The sequence below is a fragment of the Sebastes umbrosus genome, chromosome 15, assembly GCF_015220745.1.
Source record: "Sebastes umbrosus isolate fSebUmb1 chromosome 15, fSebUmb1.pri, whole genome shotgun sequence".
In the NCBI taxonomy this organism is placed as follows: Eukaryota; Metazoa; Chordata; class Actinopteri; order Perciformes; family Sebastidae; genus Sebastes; species Sebastes umbrosus.
In genome coordinates this window covers 18,753,289-18,773,346 of record NC_051283.1, presented here as the reverse complement: position 1 = coordinate 18,773,346, position 20,058 = coordinate 18,753,289, and the positions used below count along the sequence as shown (strand labels likewise).

Below are 20,058 nucleotides of genomic sequence, written 5' to 3'. Positions count from 1 at the left end.
AGACAGTGGGCTTGTGTCAGGGCTCTGTATTTCTGTTTACTTGCCTTCATGACCAGTGATTCTCCATTTCTAGGATCAGAGCACAAAGTCAACATATTCCTGCTGTCTGCTGTGGCATTGGTTAGAGGATGTTTTTATTTAAAGTCAGTGTTTGCGATTGCTTCACGTGGTTCTTATGCATCTTCCTGCTTCTAGATTGTTCCGTTATGCAATTTATTTCACAACTTTATGTAATTTCCTGTTGCTGTTAGGAGAGTTGTTCCTTCACGTTGAAGTTTGTACCTGCGTGATATCCTCAATAGTGTCTGCACTTTTAAAGTTGTTCCTTCACTGGTTTTAAGATGCATCCTATATGCTGTTCTCTGCCATTTCTCATTTTGGATTGGTCAAATCGATGAATATTGTTTCTTTCCATACTGTCAGCAGGGTGTTTTCAAACTGCTGTGCTCCACCCAGTTCAAAAGACTTGCCCTGCATGTGTGTGTGTGTGTGTGTGAGTGTATTTGTGTGTGAATATGTGTTTGCAATAGGGCAGCAACTACAACTAACTTTTTAAATCATATAACTCAATTCTCTGTCTGTCTGTCTGTGTGTTATTCGTATATCTCAAGAATTGCTCATCCGATCGACATCACACTTGGCGGGTGAATTGCAGGGGACCCAAGAGAGTACTTTTTTGAATTTGGTGCAATTTGGACACGCGACACGTTAAATACTCTGTTCAGCAGCGGGGGCGTGGCTTCAGGGCTCTGCAATTGAAACGAGCATGTCGTCCGCAGCGGTCACCTTTGCTGCTGGATCCTGGATATAGCCTGCTAACGCTACGTGAATGCTCAACGTTACTACCAAACGTTACAACCCAACTGTTCTTCACTTCAGGTGAAGAGCGGTCCAAGTAGTCAGCTCGCTCTGAACAGCCACATGTTCGGCCGCAACCTGTGTGTTATTCCCCTTTGAGTAAAACTGTATTTCTCCGGTGTAAGACTTGATACTAACTCATAACTCTAATAACGTTACCTCCAACAAAATACCTCCACTAATTAAATCCATGTTCTACTTTGCTTTCGTGGTTATGTCAAAGCAAGCGACTAATACACCTATTTGGAAATTACCTCTGCTAAGTGTATTTCACCAATGTTAGATATTCAGTTTAATGTGTTATAAACCAAAACATAACAGCAAATCAGCACACTGGAGAACCTGGAACCAGCGTATCTTTGGCTTTTTTGCTATATAAATGATTTAAAGGATGAATTGATTATAGGATTGTTTTTATTAGTTTGCATGATTCTTCTGTAATACCAAGAGGCTCTTGCACCACTTATAAGCTAAAACTAGAGCTGTTCAGTACATGTACATGAACAAATCTTTACCTCGGAGTCTCTAAACTGAACTGATTATACCTGAATCACCACTGTCACCACTGACCGAATGACCAAATTAATCAGCAGGTTTTTAGCAATGGAGCTCACTGGTGACTGAAAGCACTGTTGACAGCTCAGCAGTGATGTTACTCCCTAGTTAAAAGCGTATTAGAATACTGCGTCACTACAGAAAAACATGCAAACACATGTGCACACACTGTCTCACACACATAACCAAACACCAGTCTATTTCTCAAATCTTCCTCCTCAATGACCTCAGACAAATAAGAAATCCTCTCATCCTATAAATCTGTAAACATCACTGTTAAACCAACAAGTTACACAAAGCAACTTTCAGTCACATGTTCCTCATGTGTAGTCAGACCCCACATCCCACCTCCTGATAGATGTGAAGCATCTGAATTGTCTGGACTAGCCTCAGTGAAAATGAGTTTGTCTCCAGGTTCGGTCCCTTGAGCTTTGGCCTTAAAGGCAGGCAGTGGCAGGGGAGAGGAAGTCTAAAGGAAGAGTGATAATGAATTGACTTGAGGCCTAGTTTCTATTTTGGTTGGGAATTGGTTTGTGTAAATGGGGTGTGAGTCAGAGAAACTGCACAGCGGAGACAGATGGAGACACGGTGTGAGACAGAGGAAGGAATTCTGTATCTGGCTGTTTTTTACTTTTTTTCATCTTAGAATAAATTAAAGGTCAAAAAGAGACAAGACTGCATGCTACCAGTAATTTGGGACTGAACATGAATTGCTTGAGAGCCACTGGTAAGGGGCCTCCTGGGGATGGTGCAAAACTCTCAAAAAGCTGGATGAAAAGTATTTCACCCTGCCCATGGAAAGTTTGTCATTACATGTGACAAGAAGTTTAGTTCACAAGTTGCACCCAGTTTGCTTTGGGTGCCCAGATGTAGCAAACATGTCCCAATGACTGAGCTACAGTGGCTGAAGCTGAGGTCATTATATGTCCAAGATATATGCAGCATTGTTACAACAGCATTTATAGCCAAGCTAACGGCATGGCTCGAGTGTTGACACTGTGAGTCGGCCCATCACTTTGGTTCTGAAATATGTGTTGAATGAAATTTCTTTCATTCATCCAGTCAAAACTTTGATTCGTCCAATACTTTGGTTTATAACATGAATGCAAAACTGATGACATTCCCATCAGCCTATTGCCTTAGCAAATGTTAGCAACGACAAAGACGGTGAACATAGTAAACATGATACCTGCTAAACATCAATGTGTTAGCATTGTCATTGTGAGTTAGCATTTTGCCCGAAGCACCACTGTGCCTAAGTACAGCTTCACAGAGCTGCTAGCATTACCTCTAGTCGTGTTTGTAATGTCATGGACATAGACTGTATATAAGAAGTGGAAGTAGTCACTATGATGTCACCCATTGGTTTATGGACTGCCGCTTTGAAGCCTCGAGTTCGTCGCTTAGGCATCTAACTAAAAACCCATTCATACAACCTACTGACTCATTTCTGAGTTTTTGGACTCATTCCTGATTTTGGAAATATCTCCAAAAACAGCAGCATGTGGCGCCAAACAACCTGCAGAGTTGTTGCAAAATTTGGCTCATATCCATGTTTGGAAAAGATGCTTACTGTAGCTCTGTGACTCAAATGTCACCATCAAGGCAGATGTCCCAAACGTAAAATCGATGATTATAAGAGAGGTATAAATGAAGCCACCCACAGTGTCTGAATCTGTCTTCTTCAGAGCAGGTGTGTGTGTTTATGCGCTGCGTCCTGAGCGGCACCATGGAGACTTTCAGCAGCAGCAGCAGACGTTATCAGCTCTGCTGAGGCCTCCCTCGATGTGGGCCAAGTGAAAAAATAGAGAGAGCAATCAGCTTGGTCCCATGATTCCTAGTGAGCTGTGAAGGAATGACAAGTAGAGCCACATCTCACGCCATGCCACGTACACACAATCTCACACACACAGTTTCACACCTTTTTTTGCATCGGCTCAAAATACAAAATCTAATTATTCCTGTTTATATCACTAGTCAAGCTGACTCATTGTAGAGCGCTATACTGTGCATATGGACACATGCATGCACACACACCACTGACCCTCCCCGTACAACACACATGCGCACACTTACTCATACAAGTGCTCTCCGAATAGCACACTCTCACTTCAGCTTTGCACAGGATATTATGAAATCGGCACTGTTGCAGAAACTTAGTGAAGGTCGCTGGGAGTCCTCTCTCTCTCTCACCCACACACACACATACACACACTTCACCTGGTACTTATACACACATCCTCGTGCAGAGAGCTGAATCTCAGCTCAGTCCCAGTCCTCTGCTGCTCGAGTGAGGAGCCTTCCGGTGATCGGACTGTCGCCTGAAGCGAAGAGGCCGAGCCGGCGTTGATTCAATTTTACAGCCCAGTCACTCTCTCTGAAGTTCCGATTAGTCAGCCGAGGGAGACAAGGGGGAGAGGAGAAGAAGAAGAAGAAGAAGAAGGAGAGGAAGAAGAGGAATAGTGATGGCTATGACCGACATTGCGGAGGATGACCTGGATGAGATGATGCGCGAAGAAGCGGAGGATGCCTTCTTCGAGGACGGTAAGGCTTGCCAAGGGTCGGTTGTAAAGTGTGAAAGCAGGCGTGGGCTTACAGGTGGGCTGCAGCGCCGAAACGGCTGCTCGAGGATCGACGGGGAGGTCAGGCTGGTTGGTTTGTGACTTTCGGTTGTGATCGAGGTTAAGAAGAGGGCAAAAGTTCTGGTTGAAGTGTGGCCCAGAGGGATCTCTTCAGCTGTGTAGGTGGGGTTGTTTGCTGCATGGTTGAGTAGGCTCTGATACACACTGAGGCTAAAAGGTTACCAATATTAAGAGGAAGAAAAGCTTCAGCATGCCACCAGTTAAAGTCATAACCAGTTAGTTGCAATGATTGTAATAATTAGTCAGTGTAATGAATACTTGACCAACGAGAACTTCATGCTGTCCGTCTTTGCAGGAGCTCTGTGCAGAGTTTTTTCATTGATTTTTCAACTTTTACCCTTTTTAGAAAGCCGTGAGCAGCTTTCCCTCTGCAGTGTGGGCGTTCTTGTGTAACAGGCAGATGTTTTAAAGCAAACATTATGCACCACAAGAAAATCTTTTCAACATGTATTTTGTGTGAGTGTTTTCTTTTTATTTATTTAAAAACTAGCAGTAATCATAACCTACGTTCAGCAGGACCTGACTGATGATCATTCAGAGGTAGAGGAAAAAGGGGAAACTGCTATCAGGTTGAATAATAATTGACTGCTGTTCAAATGTTTATACAGCCATTAAAAAAAATAATCTCTGACCAGGATTGTGGCTAAAGCATTATGGATAATGATGCTTCATAGATTGGCTGAGTACTTATCATGTCACTCTGTGAATCATACAGTATAATGCTTTTTGTGTTTCAAAGAGTAATCCACCAATTTAGCATTGTAACGTTGCTGGACTCACGATGCACAGTTTAAAAAATTGATGCAATATTCTTACTTTATTCCACCTGGCGACTACATAACCCACAATGCAACTGGACCACGAACAGTTCTGTCAGAGATTTGTCTGCTGGTTGTTTGGCCGCTGCTCCGAGCCAAGAAATAGTCCAGCACATAACCCCCCTGTAAAACTGCAAACTATTATTTTTACACTTTTGTACGGAGTAAACAAACAAGATACACACACAAACACAAAGCCAATTTAAGCCAATTTCTCAACACACAAACATGCTCAGAGCTCCATTATAAATGGTATTAATTAAATATAAATTAATAATTAAATCTGCACTGCATTTCTATGCACAGTTTCATCAAAGCTGAAATGTAAAATGATATAGTAGCCTACATTTTCTGGTAAATTTACATTATTTTCTTCCACTCTAAAACGATTCTAAAATACAATAATCACCAGATCAATATAATGTTTTTAATGTGATGAAATAACTAGTTGAACAGCTATTAGGCTACAGCAACATGATCCAATAAATCCACCACAATATATACACTTGAACATGTTTATTTTTTCTTCTTCAGGTATTTTTTTCCCCCTCTTGTAAACATAAATTCATAAAAGTGCATTAATTGACTTTTATTTGCTTTAAACAGGTTAAATCAATGTGAAAAATCAATACAGAAAATTCCTTTATATTAACACAGTACATTGGCCCATATTTTTACGGTATTTTCTCGGAGTGTACAGTATTATCTTTTAAACTGCCTATATTAGTGTTTAATTGCACACCAACTGCTTGCATTGTACACATTAACACTAGTGTATTAATAAGACATATTTAAGCTCCATACAGGCTCAAAGTGCTCTGCAGCAGCTCCACTGAAGATGAGTGGACAGTGAGCAGGAGGATATTCCCTCATATTGCATCATTTGGTGTGTAATGTATGTTAATGCCTCCACTGACCCACTTCTGACTGAGATACACCGATGGTAATGTGATGTTCCCTTTGAACAACACCGCCAGGAGGATCGCAGCCAGATGACTCTCTGCAACAAACCAGCCAATCACAGCGCTCAGATTCATGCAGAGGTTGGCCAGCAGGCATCAGTGTGTTTATTCACAGACACAGCTGAAGGTTGGATCACTTATAGTTTCTGTTCTAATTAGCTCTTTGGGTTAGTGGTGGAAATTATTAATTGTTCTGTGTTGAATATTCAAGTGTTTCATTCTTATTGGTGCTGAATGCAAATTTACCACCGCTGGTCTATTTTCTTTGTAAATCATTAGTTTCATCATTAGTAGTGGCTTTGCAAATCTTTGAGATCTTCTACCCACAAAATTAGAATTCAGTGTTGAATGAACTCAGCTTGAAGTTTGGCGTTGTGTGATTTTGCAACAGTCTTATGTGGTGTGGTTCCCAACCTGAGGGTCTGAACCCCACAAAAGGTCACAAGATTAATCTAAAGAGGTCGCCAGATGATTAGAGAAGCAGGAAATACATAATAGTTTGATTATTTTGTGGCTTTTCTCTAATTGTTGCATATTTCTGCTGCCGATATTTCCCTTAAGAGTCTACAGCATGCAACTTGCTTGCTAATATGATCACAATGACAATGCTAACATTTAGCAGGTATAATGTTTACCATGTTCACCATCTTATTTTAGCGTGTTAGCATGCTAACATTTGGCATTAAGCACTAAACATAAAGTACAGCTGAGGCTGTCATTAGGTTTGCTTGTACACTTGTACACTTGTACACTTGTATTTGGTCAGAAACAGTGGGCAACTTCCGGGTCTGAAAAGTGAAGCCAATGCAAAAGTGCCTTAAACTTGCATTCTTTCTAACAGCCAGCAGGGGGCGACTCCTCTGGTTGCAAAAAGAAGTCTGATTATGTAAAAGTCTATGAGACAATGACCTTACTTCTCACTTGATTTATTACCTCAGTAAACATGAGTTGATTGATTGATTGTTTCAATCGCTAGTTTCGCTACCACGGCGTTGTCCGGTCTGGGCGTTGTCTGTGTTTTAGTCTTACAACTTTAACCCTTTCACAGTGTGTTTTCTGTTCATGAAAGTTAATTGTAACATTTTGGTCGCCTAAAAATGTCTTATTCAGCGTTTAGTTGTTTCGCTCCACCCGCTCTTGTCACTTCTGGTTGCAAAAAAACAAGATGATGACGGCCAAAATGCCGAACTCAAGGTTTCAAAACGGCAGTCCACAAACCAATAAGTGACGTCACAGCAACTACATCCACTTATTATATACAGTCTATGGTAATAAACCTGTATTGGACAAATTTAAATTTTGACCTGATGATGGTGCTTAAGGAAAAGTTAAGCGATCATCAAAGTCAATACAAGAACATAAATATCTGTACAAAATGTTATGACAGTCCAGCCAATATTTGTTGAAATATTTCACTCAAAACCACAAAAGTCAACCTCATGGAGGATCACCAAAGTCATCTGCAACAATGAATGTCAAATTTTGTTACTATAGATGTTGAGATATTTCACTGGATGACCACCCCTTGGTGGTGCTATAGATAAAAAGTCAGTAGCTCACTAATGTGTGTACAATATTTCATGGCAATCCATCCGACAGTTGCTGAGATATTTCAGTTTGGATAAAAGTGGAGGACTGGCCAACACTGCCATTCCTATAAAGCCACACATGGCTTAAAGGTTTGAGGACCGCTGATCTTATGTCATGTGATAATGTTCTTGGCAGTGTAGAAATAGCTGTAAAATGCATGAAATAAAATATTAAGTGAAAGATGAAAAGGCCATAAAGCAAGTAACAGATATCACACTTTGTATTACTACAACTACAAGCATAACCAAAATGTGGCACTGACCTCAGAGTTCCTGTAATAAAAAGGGATGTATAAGATGTCTTTGCTGTCATCACTGCACTCCCAGAGACAATAGGTCTTATAAAGCATGGTTACTCTAGCTTGTCGTTCTTTTGCGGCTGTGCTGTGAAGAACTGAATTATGACTAGAGGATCTCTACTTTTAGCCCCGACAGCAGAGATGCCTGAACAGAGCAGATACACAGCCACAAGCGCCTTTCCTGCCTCTCCTCCTCACTCACACTCTCACTGAGTCCAGTTCAGGTCGTATGAATTAGCAAAAAGCTTTGCTCGGTGGGAACAATGTGTTTTAGCTTGAGTCAGTGGTTCCTCTTTTTAGTCAAAGCACAAAGCAGTTACTTTGCAGAAACACGAAAAGTGACTCAAAGTGGACAGGTTGGTCAAGACATGAAATCTGGGGCACATGTTGACCGGGTCGTACCCTCTGTATTTAGAGGTGTGGCTCCCGCATACATACACATTTCACCACAAGGGTCTGAGTACACTGAGGTAGTCAGTTAATAGTAGGTGTGGGGGTTTCTGTCTTGATTAAAGGGGGTGTTCAGCCACAATACAAAATAAAACAATGATTACCGTTGAAAAAAGCAGCTATAAATCACATGCAACCCAAAAGGTTCCATGCTGTATGACGACTTGATGATAAGGTCTCAGGTCGCCCCTGATTATTACCCACAAGCCCCTGCAGAATCACCTCTGCCTCCACACAAACACTTCCATTCAGGTCTTATAGAAACTGCAGCCAGAGCCATTAAGCGGTTTTACACATACACATTAACTCTGCTTTCTTCCCTTGTTATCACACTTTACCACACACACGCACAGCACCCCTTTCTCAGAAAAAAAAAAATGGCTGCGTGAAATGAAAACAAGATATCAGTTAAAGTGCACAACAGCTTCATTGAGACCAAAATAAACACAATGGCCTCTTTAACTCCTTCTTCCTCCTTATGAGTAATTCAAAGGGCCTGATTTTGCTCTGCTACTCCACTCATGTGGTTGGCAGCGAAGTAGCAAACAGCGTGCAAAAGCATAGTACAAGAGAGTAGTGTGTCCCGGAGGAAAGCCGCAGTAGTAGGGCTTTAATGGCAGTAAAAATATAGTTGAGTATGAGATCGATGGTTGGATTGAAGCGTTGGTGTTTGGTGTCTAAATAAACCCGTGTTTGACTAACTGGGTCAGGTCAGAAAGCTTGACAGAGCTGCCCTCAGTCACAAGTGAGGAGCTTCTGGAGAGCAGCTTGAATTATATTTACGCTCAAGAACCACTAAGGACATAACTCTTCCTTTGACACATCCGACTTGACTTTTAAATGTGTTGTATGATCCTGCTTTGCAGTTTAAAACAGAGCAAAATCCCTGTCATTTAACATAGTTGTGACTTAGAGAAGAGTTTATCTGCTCTGGCACAGGAATGTCTTAGTGTTGTTCCCGTTTCTTGTGCAATAGGATGCGTTTCCACTCCTCCCCTGACTACCAATTACATGACAAAACCACTAATTGCTGGGCTCAACAGCTATTGTTTATTTGTTTTTTTAGTTTGGGTTTTGAAACCTTCTTTTGGCACAATGACATGTCAATCACTCAGATATTATGGGAGATTTTCCATTCAGCCTAAGTCCCTCCACAGATTTTGAGATTTTCTTAAAGAGATGTAGTTTAGATGTGCAATTAAATAAATCCAGAGGGGAGGGGTGTATGTAACAGCTCTGATGTAGTGTTTTCACCTGCGTTCTTTAAGCCTTCGCTCCAGACTTTGCCAAAGGGCGCTTCTTTAATGTTCTCAGCTACACAACACCTGAGATTTAAGGAGGGAACAAATAAACCAGAGTATGGAAAGGCATGCCACAACATGCAGGCTTATTTCAAAGGAGGCGCATACCACAAAAAAATGATTTAGGTCTCATTTCCTTTGTACAGGAACTTTTCTTGGAACAAGTGGTGGCAGTAGAAGGGCAGCATTCCTCTGGTAATCTAATAAACAAGATACACTAAAACAAAGAAACTGAGCCACATAGGGCCTATAGGTTTGTCAACCCCTGGCAAATAGCTATATGACCAAACATTAATAGCTTTATGCTACATTCACAAGGAATCAGGCCAAATGTCAGGACCGCCAAACAAATGTTGCTATGGTGATGTTGTATTGTTTACAAAGAATGGAATAAAATATATTAAATACAATTTAATTACATTTTTTTGTGTTTTTATATTTTATGTAATTATTCTAGTAATGCATGTAGCTATAAAATGCAGCTTTCTCTTAATATAGTATTGCAAACTTAAAAAATGTTCTCCTTGTGAGCAACCTACGTAACATTCAGTTGTAAATACGGCAAAAACTTCACCTAATTTTACCATCCTGCTGCTCGTCCACTAAAATGATATCTGGTTTGTCATCTACGGTCTGCCTCATTACCTGTAAATGCAGCATTAATTATGTATGTTTTATGTCTTTAAGCAGAGTTAGCCGAATACGCCTCATTTTATTAACGTTATACATGTAAAAGTTAGTAAAAATTAAGGAATAACCAATGTAGCATCCAGCTATGCTGGCTTACGGGAATTGGTAATATTAGCTAGAATCATAGACTGTGTAAGAAGTGATCGTCATCACCGTGATATCACCCATTGGTTTGTGGACTATGGTTTTGAAGCCTCAAATTCGGCATTTTGGCCGTCACCATCTGTTTTTTTGGTCGTCGCCTTCTTGTTTTTTTGCAACCAGAGGTGACACGAAAGGGTGGAGCTAAGTACAACCGAACGCTGAATAAGACATTTTTAGGGGAACAAAATGTTATCAACTAAGGTTGCCCACTGAATACAATTTACATACGTGCAATATGTTGTTTGGTGACCAACCTCGTATATATTTGAACGGCTTTTACATTACCGGAACTTGAAATTTTCAGTTGACCGTTAACATTAGCTCGGAGTTTAATCAATTCACCAGCTAACATAACAGTTAGCCTTAACCGACAAACATCTAACTGACACTTCAGTGTATCTTATGATGAAATGCTCTCTTGCCTATATTAAAGTGAGAGTTTATAGCCTACATTACAGCCACATAATCACATCTGTATTTAATTTCATGGAGTCATGAGTATGTTATAATTAAATCACAACTTCAAACATGAGCTTTGAGGAGATATCATTATATTATCATGCTGATGACATGATATCTATCTTACTTCTACAGTACAAGCTTTCAACTCTTGTCCAGAGGGTGAAACAGAGGATGCAGCCCAACCACACACATACACACTCTAACACAAGACATTAGCATGATATACAGAGCTCATGCGGAGGCTGCAAGACTAGAAGCCAGGTCAGATTTCACAAATCTATTTCTCTCTCCGTCTCTTGTCTGTACTTGTCTTGTGAGGCAAACCCCAGGAAACTGTATCCTCTGAGCCCACATGTTGCCCACCGAGGCTCAGGATCACAATGAGCAGAGGGGAGGGAGGTGATTTATCTGCATAGAGAACCATCTGACAGCTTAGTATTCATATAGAGAGATGCAAGAAACAATTGGAAAAGATGTGTGACAAATAATTAGAAGGTATTGGAAACATTCAACCTGCATTTCTCATTGTTTTCGGTAGCATCGTGAAAATATCTGCTTAAAATGCTGTATAATAATAATAATGTAAACTGGGAAGATTTTAAATTGCATTTCACAAAAATACACAATACACTTCAAATTACATGTTATGCCAAACATACTAGACTAAATGACCCAACAACATGCTAGATTATGTAGATTTATTTCCTCCTCATTATAAATTTATACTGCAAACTCTGAAACACACATATTTTTCCATGTTTACATAAAACAATGAGTCAGAGTCATACCTACATTTACAAAGGATTTAAAGCTAAGTTATTGTTTGTCCCCCTAAAACTGTTATTTTTGGCAGTTATTTAGTCAAATCAGTAGTTTGTAGTTGCAAGCTGGTAGTTGCTAAGAACTTCTAAGAAATTAATGATGGATTTACACACCGCTGGTGCATCTCAATCCAGATTAGTATCAGTATTGACGAGCATCTTGATATCTAGTGGCTCACTTTACTGCATTGTAAGTCTTGTCTTGTCTAGGCGTGTCAAGTTTAAAACCCACTAAAACAGAAACTAAAACATTTCTGAGGAAATATAGTAACGGCTATTTCCTAGTACTGAAGAATGATTTGCTAAAGTGATAAAGTATTGTTTACTGGGTTTTAGGAAATTGACTTGTTTGACTTTAGAGAGATTAAAGGAAACATCTGTCATAAATGCTACATGGATTTTTAATTTTGTTTGATCTTTACCCTCTTTAAAGGTGCTAAATGCGAAATTAGGAGCATTTTATTGCCTCCCCACGGCTCTCAACATGGTGACAGCTGAGCTGATGGCTCTTAGCTAATGGTGCTAACATCGTTAACAATGGAAACAATGACGAAAGTGCTCAAAGAGCTAACAGTGTTTATCTGGGGGGAACCAGAAGGTGGGTGCTACAATTCCACGACGGCATCAGCTGTAATGGCCGTATGAGAGCAGTGCAGAGCGGCGGCCGTCAGCTAGCCAGTGAGGCACGCTCACATGCAAAGAGAAGCTCTGATTACAACACACAAAGAGAGTGACTTCATTCTCTGCTCAGGTAGACATTACTCCCCTATATATGTACATAGACAACAGTTTGATACTATATTAATGCTCTGAATATCATATAGAGCACCTTTAATAATGACCTCAAGATCAAATGTGGACTTGTATACACTGAGAATTTAGCATATAATACCTTTCTATCCAAGCACATATTTTCAGGTGCCAGCTCTTATATTTCTGAACATGACTCTACTTTTATCATATGAAGAATATATTAGCTACAATTCATTGGGGTGCCATGATCATAGCTAACTTAATGCACACTCCCTGCGGCAGAGCAGTGGTTTCAGTCCTGCAGTGTCGCAGTCTGACCAGGGAATAATTTGATCAATGTCGAAGTGCATATCTGAGCTGCAGTGGACATAAAGGACAGGAGAGGCGGCGTTAGAGCCAAAGAGGTTACTGCTGGAGGTTGGAGAATGATTTAAAACTGACTTGATCTACTTACCCTACTATAAAACACATGCACTGACCCACTCCTCTGCAACCTCGCACACACACACGCTTTGTCTTTCATATTCAACATGCACACACTGACTGTCCACCCACACATACACCTCCACTGTCTGGCCACAGATGTCGTCTCTGTCCACAGCGGTACAACACACTGAAGAACACGACAGTTCTGTACGTCAGTGGCCGCTATGTGTTGGGAATAGTTGTGACCTGAGGGGACCTACTGGGGCTGGAATATTACCGCTCCGCATCTCCCTCTTCCTGCTTCTGACAGTTGGCTCCACTGACCTACTTTGGCCAAAAGACTCAAACTACTATTATTTTTTCTGCAGTTTTCACTGACAGGAGAGAAAGAGATTTTTGGGACCCATAAGGTGAATTTTTAATGGTGCAACATTCAGTAAGCCGGATGATGCAAGAGGAGAAATCTTTCTTTCTTTGTCTCAGCCATAAGTGTAAACTCGTCTCAGTTTTTTGGTCGCAGATGTTTACATGTGGCTTATATCTAAGATGGCAGTTTCACTGTGCTGCTAACCTTTCCTTTACAGTTCCCATGTGGTTACTATGACAATCTGTGCTGCGGGCAACACTGGGCGTGCAGGGTTTACACTTAGTGGCTTGGAACGTCTCTCACAATGAGGTAATCCTGTTCAAAACATGAAATGTAAAAGACCACCCATGAGTCTTCACAGAGGGGGGAAGTTTGCTCCTTAATGGGCAAATTATAAAATTTCATAATTGATGGTTGACTGTGTAAGACTCGTGCTCTGTACCAGCATCACTATTGTTCAGTTGACATTCACCCAACAGTAAGATGTTTATAAAAAAGTCCAGCTCTTTAGTCTGCATAGTTAAGATAGTGATGCCAAATCATAGATAACAGAAGTACATTCACCTATTTGTAAAATGAGCCTGGAATTTTAAGCTGCATTAATTGATTTTTTTGGCTACTTGGGAGCCGAGGAAATCACATTTAAACTTGTTATGGTTTACTAATTATTCGTAAACTTAACACATCAAGTAGATATGGCGCAACAATAGCATTCATTTGTTGTTGTGTTTCTGACAATCCTGTCTCGTGCAAAATTGCGTTCTCATAATACAACTAAATTGCATTCGCAATTTCTTTTGAATGGAACAAACGTATTTTCTTCCAGATTACGGTCACAGTTTTAAACAGTTTAAAAAACGTGGTTAATGTCATGAATCAAAACAAAACAACGAAACTACTTAGTTAGGTTTAGGCAACAAAATGTTTGGTTAGCTTTGGCTTAAAAGCTAAAAAGCTCTGTAGAGCTGAGGGGGGGTACTGCAGAGTTGTCTGATATGAGCGACCCCTTTCACATTAGTCATTTGATCCATTGCTTATTAGTGCAGCTTTAAAATATATAAGTAGTCAGAAACTAATAAAAATACCTTTAAGAAGGAAGGAATTATGAATATTGCATCCTATATCACATGTCTTCGCTTTGTGAGGTCACTGGTGAGATGATATTGTTAGCACCCACCTGCAGTCTGCATACCTGTGACGTGTCCCTAAGCCCCTCAGGGCAGAGGCTCTACCTGCATCAAGCAACCTGTCATTACAGACCAAAGGAGCCACATCTTGGAGCCGTGCCTCAGGGCAGCATACAGCCTGTTATTGGTTCACCTCTGTAGAGGCACACAGTATAATATGCAACTTTTTACAGACGTATAGAAGCTTTTAATTTAATATTTAGGAAGCAATCCAGTAGACACACCTGTGTATTCAGAGCTGCAGTCGCACATACAGTATACTGTTTTGTTTACAATGTCTGAATTTTAGTTTGATTCAAGTTCGGCATTTAAAAATACGGAAGCCCAACAATGAGTCAACCTAAACGGCGCTAGTAATGGGAGCGGAGGCAGCATTTTCCTCTGACATTTCATTGCCACACACTCTCACTCTGACACATACACCGTCAGCTGTGCCTGTACATCCCTTTGCCTTGACCTTCCTGCCCTCCAGTCATGTGGCCTTTCTGACTCATCCTGGTTTAGTGGTCGGAAGTTGTCGGGCAAAGACGAAGGAAATGTTTAGAGAAACGGACAGAGAAAAGTAGTAAGATTATAGATTATAGATGAAGGACATAAATGCTTAACTGAATAACACGGAGAAGAATTGGTGGTAGAGCGAGTCACAGAGTTTGTTGCAATGCGGCGCTTCATGCAGAGCAGGAGGTCAATGGTGGTGACCAGCAGCAGTTGTGGTCAGTACGGAAGGAAAGGAACTTCTCTGCTGGGAGGTCAGTGGATGTTGGTTTCATCTTCATCTTCTGTATATGAATGTGTTTATGAATGGGCACACTTACCTTGGTACATTTATATATATATACCCAATGATCTGAAGTTATGAGCAGTAAACAGATCTAAGTGGGTTTTACTGAGGGTCATGAATATTCTGCAAAAGTGAACAACATTTCGATTAAGTCTTGAGACCAAATTAAGTGTATTTCAGCTTTAAAAAGTATGTTTTAAGTTCATTATGAATAATTTTATCGAGGAACGTTTATGTAACAATGAGAATATTGCATTTCCAACACATATTGTTGTTATATTACAATATAAATATTTCACTTTTGTGTGATTTTAAGTACATCTTTGGACCGTACAACAAAAGGAAAGCTGGACAATAAAAGTTGCTGACATTAAAGTTTTGGTCTTGAGTTAATAAGAATACTTTGTTCATGAGCCAGAGTGAAATTTCTGCTTCCTGAGAAAATTCTTGAGAGGATTAGAGCCGATGATGCAGATTAGCTCGATGCTAAATTACCTGTTGCTGTGATTTTGATTGGCAACTGCTATAAATAGCTGGTTATGTATCAGTGTGCAAGTGTGTAGGTCTTCTCTTTGTGTGCGTGAGTGTGTGCGTGCTGGTTCTTCAGTAAATATAGCTGCTAGTCAGGGGCTGTTGATGACAGCCATAATTACAGGCTGAGCTGTTCAGCAGCTGAGAGTCTAGGAGGAAGAGAGAGGGGTGTGTCTGTATGTGTGTGTGTGTTAGCGCTTGCTGAGCGGCTTATAGAAACCCTACAGAGTTCCCATAATGTGTTCTACCCAGCATTTCATAGTAAAATGTACATATGAAAGTAGGATGCAGAGTGGTTTTACATTCTTTTAGAAAGTAATGTTTGAAGTATGAGTCCCCAAAAGATCTTTTAACAGTGGACCAATCAGAGTCACCGTTAGAGAAAGACACTGGGACAGAAAAGGACAGGTATTTGGTCAGTTTGGTGGAGGTGTGTGGCAGAATAAATGTGGCTGCTGTGGAAGAACATGCAGAACATGTGGAGCTGCTGCTCTTTAACTTTAAGGGACTATGAGGAGGGAATAGGACCTCAAACGTAGACTGCTATTTTGTTGAAGTTGGTTTAAAGGAATTGTTAATAGACGTTTTTCTTACTGAGAGTTGGATGTGGAGATCGATACCACTTTCACTCCTTTCTGTTAAATATAAAGCAATATATAGCAGCTGGTTAGCTTAGCTTAGTATAACAGGGAGAAATAGCTAGTCTGGCTCTGTTCCAACACTTCTAAAGCCCACTATAACACAATATGTATTGTTTGTTTAATCCATACAAAATTTAAGTGTAAATACGACATATTGTGTTTTTTACGGGCGGTTATGTGCCGTGTTACTTGATTTGTGGCTTCCTGGAGTCCTGTCATCCATGTGAGGTTGCCAAGCAACCAGTGGAGACTAAAGGAAGTGATTGTGCCCTTCCAGGAAATAGTCCGGTCTCAATCTTCTGATCAAACTCTCAGCAAAAAATCAAATAAGCGTGTTTCACAAAAATGTCGAACTATTCCTTTAAAAAGCTAAGGGAGGGAGGCCTCGTTGTTTTGAGCATTTGGTTTACAACTTTTATGCCTTTACAACCTTGTCTTTCATTCTTAAAATTGTAAATTAAAAAATAATAAAGTCCAATTAGCTTTTTCCAGAGATTTCATCTACATCTCCTGTTCTACCTCGGCGGATGAAGTTTGTCATCATGTAACCTATGTACGTCTTCCAGCACATATACAGTATCTCACAACAGCTAAATTCCCAGCATTGAAGCCATATAGCTTGTGTTTTCTTTGCCAGCTTTTCTTTTTTTTTCTTATCTGGGTCATTGTGATTGTTTCCGTAATCACCGTTATCCACTCAGTGGGGGATTGACCTACCCAGCTTCACCAGAGCCCCGTTAGCCAGCGCGTTTCCCTGTTATTTTATAACAGGCCTTCACGGCAACTGTAACGTCCCGGGCAGAAAACTGGCAACCATACATCGCCCTGTTTGGCAATCTTGTACTTTGCCTGTTTCCATCTCCCACGGCGAGGACGAGGGGTTGGACTTTGGAAGGAAAAGGAAGTGGGGTTGGATTGGACACGCCCTTATTTTGACCATTTGGTTGGAGTTCACGAGTGATTCACAGCCGGCTCTCATACACAGCAGCTGGAGAGCGGACCTCAGATCACCTCTTACTGCTTGTTTTCCTCCGGTCTGTGAAATCTTGCAGATGTTGTTAGGAGCACCGGAGGACACAGAGGCACATGATTTTTTTCAGGTTACCTGTTCCATGTACTACTGTCACGATATAGCGACCGTTTTATAAAAATAACTTTTTTTAATCGTATCCAATCTCGTCTACTTCAGCTTTAAGAAGAAGAACAAGAGGTGAAAAATCCCTGAACCTTCCCTTTAAGATTAATCATACCAACGAGTCATTATGAAATCCCTTCCTTAACTAATACCAAACTGATGGATTAAAAGGGACAAGCCATTTTCTGCTCCCTTTGCTTCTTGGAAGGGCGAGCTGAATTGGATTTGTATGGACTCAGCGGAACAGCATATCCACTTATAGAGGGCAATTATGCTGGCAGGAGCCCCTCAAGACGAGTCACTGTACATAAAGCCAGGTCGTCCCACAGAAATGTGTTTTCCCTCGGCCCTCAAATAGCAGCACCTGTGTGCTTCACGCTGTTTGTAGCTCCCTAAAGACGGAGGTGTTTATGTTTTTCATGGTTCCCCTCAATGTAATTCAATTTGTCCGGAGGGAAAGCAATCGCTGTAAACCCACTAGAGGCGAAACGGATTGGAAAGGTAATTTTGAAAAAGCCCCTGTTGTTAAGCTGTGTAATCACAGATAATCACACTGTCATTTTCACAATCTGTCAATACATTTTACGAGGACAAATAAAACTTCTTTCATGCACTGGTGAAACACTGCAGAAAGTGGCAGGTCGTACTATACCCCTGTAGAAGTTTGATTTAACATCCAAGTGAACATGAAAGGTCTAAATTTAAACCCACAGGTTGAAAAGGTATCTACTCTCTCTCTCTCGCTGCTGCTGTCCAGAGTACAAGGGCAAAGAGAAATGCTCGAGACAGTTCATAAGGTGACAGCTGGTTAAATCTGGTGCTCAGGCGTAGATTCGCCCTGAAGGCCGGACTGGCGTGCAAAGAGAGAGAGTAGAGAAGGACCAGCTAATGCCTGTAGCAATACAACACAAATGTACTGTATGTGTGTGTAGAGCTGTAGAGAGGTCATGTCCTTCATATTTATGACTCAAGATATGACGATTAGGGGGTTTGAGTTCACTGAAATGCAGTTTACACTCTCTAATTGACAGTTAATTACACATTTTGCAGTTATAGACCATTTCACAGTTGTAAACATTACAAATGTGTCGCAGTTTTTTTCCTGTTGCACTATATGCAAATTACATAAATTGACAAGAAGTAAATATGGACTCAAGCTGTTGCCTAGCAATGCAATTCCATTGAAACAGTCTATAAGGGCACGGTCACACTTGTGCGAAGGCAGGTGGGTGATTCGCCGGAAAGATCACCAAAGTTGAACTGCATTTGCAAAGAAGCAAATTCTGCAAATATTCATCTACATAAAAATGATATCAATAAGACCTTTAAAATATGAATGTAACAGAGCTGAGCCTATAATGCTTTCAAGCTTTGAAGCTTCAAAGCTTCGACCGTTGCCACATAATAATAATAATAATAATGTATAAATCCCCAAATAACCCATGAAATAAGGAATAATCCCACAACATTATTCATATTCAACATTAACTATCATGTATGAATTATTCTCAGACCGATATCGCTGTTTGTTGTGTGTAGAGAAGTGTGTGTACAGTAGTGCGACAGCGACATTGTCCTGCATGGGGACAGAAACAGGGGACATGGAGACAGCTCCGCCAAGCTTCGAATACCTTCGAATATTTCTCACCGAAGCTTCGAAGCCCAAAAAATTGGTATTTGGGACAGCCCTAGAATGTAAGATAAAACAAAAACTCAATTTTAAAAACTTATAAAATAATGTATGAATGAAAAAGAAAAAGTAGGAATATTTAAAAGTCGTAGTGGCCAATTGACATCCCTCACCCATCATCGTCTGCAGACTGTTTTAGGATGATAAGAAATTGCTTGACATTTGACTGTGCCTTGCTGTTTCTAAACTCATCTGTCCTATGGTTTGGCTGCCTCGTCCCAGGCCAACCAGTCTGTAGTAAAATCCATAGAGTGTCTTTACATTAGGGCCCTGAATATCTTGGACAAAAAGCAAGTAAGGTACTATCATTGCCGCATTTTGAGTAAATACAAGATGTTAAGTTTTGCAAACTTTATTGATTTTCATTATGTAAAGCTTGTGTTTAAATGTTTGAACAGACTTGCTCCTCTGCATTTCTGCAAATACATCATGAGACTACAGAGCTGTAGCAGATCCACCAGAGCAGCTTCAAGTGACAATTGTAAAGTTCAATTCTGCAGAACATCTTTTGCTCAGACAGCTTTTTCTGTGAAAGGAGCAAAGTCTTGGAACTCGCTATCTGATCACTTGAAATCTGCTGCAAACTTTACCACCTTTAAGAGAGCAACCAAATCCTTTTTAATTCAGCAACAAACCTGTACTCATGTTTAGTTTTTACATATAATGTGTTTAAATGTGTGCTTTATTGTATTTATTTATTTTTCCTGTACCCATTCCTGTTTTAATCTCTTATTTTCACAAAAAGCCCTTCTAGGGACAGATGTTGCAAATTAGCATCCACCATAAGCACCATGATACTGGCATCAGATAGCTGTTTTTAAGTTGTCTATGTACATTGTATTGGTTCCTATTAAATAAACCATGAATTAATGACTGTACATGAAAGCTTTTACATCTAAAATCTTAATTTTCTTCTGGTTTTAGTTTAGTTTTATTTTCTAATTTTATCTTTAATA

General features: G+C 40.3%; 1 protein-coding gene across 4 annotated transcripts in view; it reads left to right on the top strand.

Moving 5' to 3' along the window:
* Positions 1-20,058, top strand: part of ripor2 (RHO family interacting cell polarization regulator 2) — a 76,186-nt gene that overhangs the window by 3,022 nt on the left and 53,106 nt on the right. For 2 of the 4 annotated variants that reach the window (XM_037794922.1, XM_037794921.1), the window contains exon 1: positions 3,603-3,957. The exons of 1 other annotated variant lie outside the window; for it this stretch is intronic. In XM_037794922.1, the coding sequence (XP_037650850.1) occupies positions 3,879-3,957 (79 nt within the window). In that variant the 5' untranslated portion in view covers positions 3,603-3,878. Of the gene's footprint in view, positions 1-3,602; positions 3,958-20,058 lie in introns of those variants that run through there. One more of the 4 variants, XM_037794925.1, reaches the window with a different exon arrangement.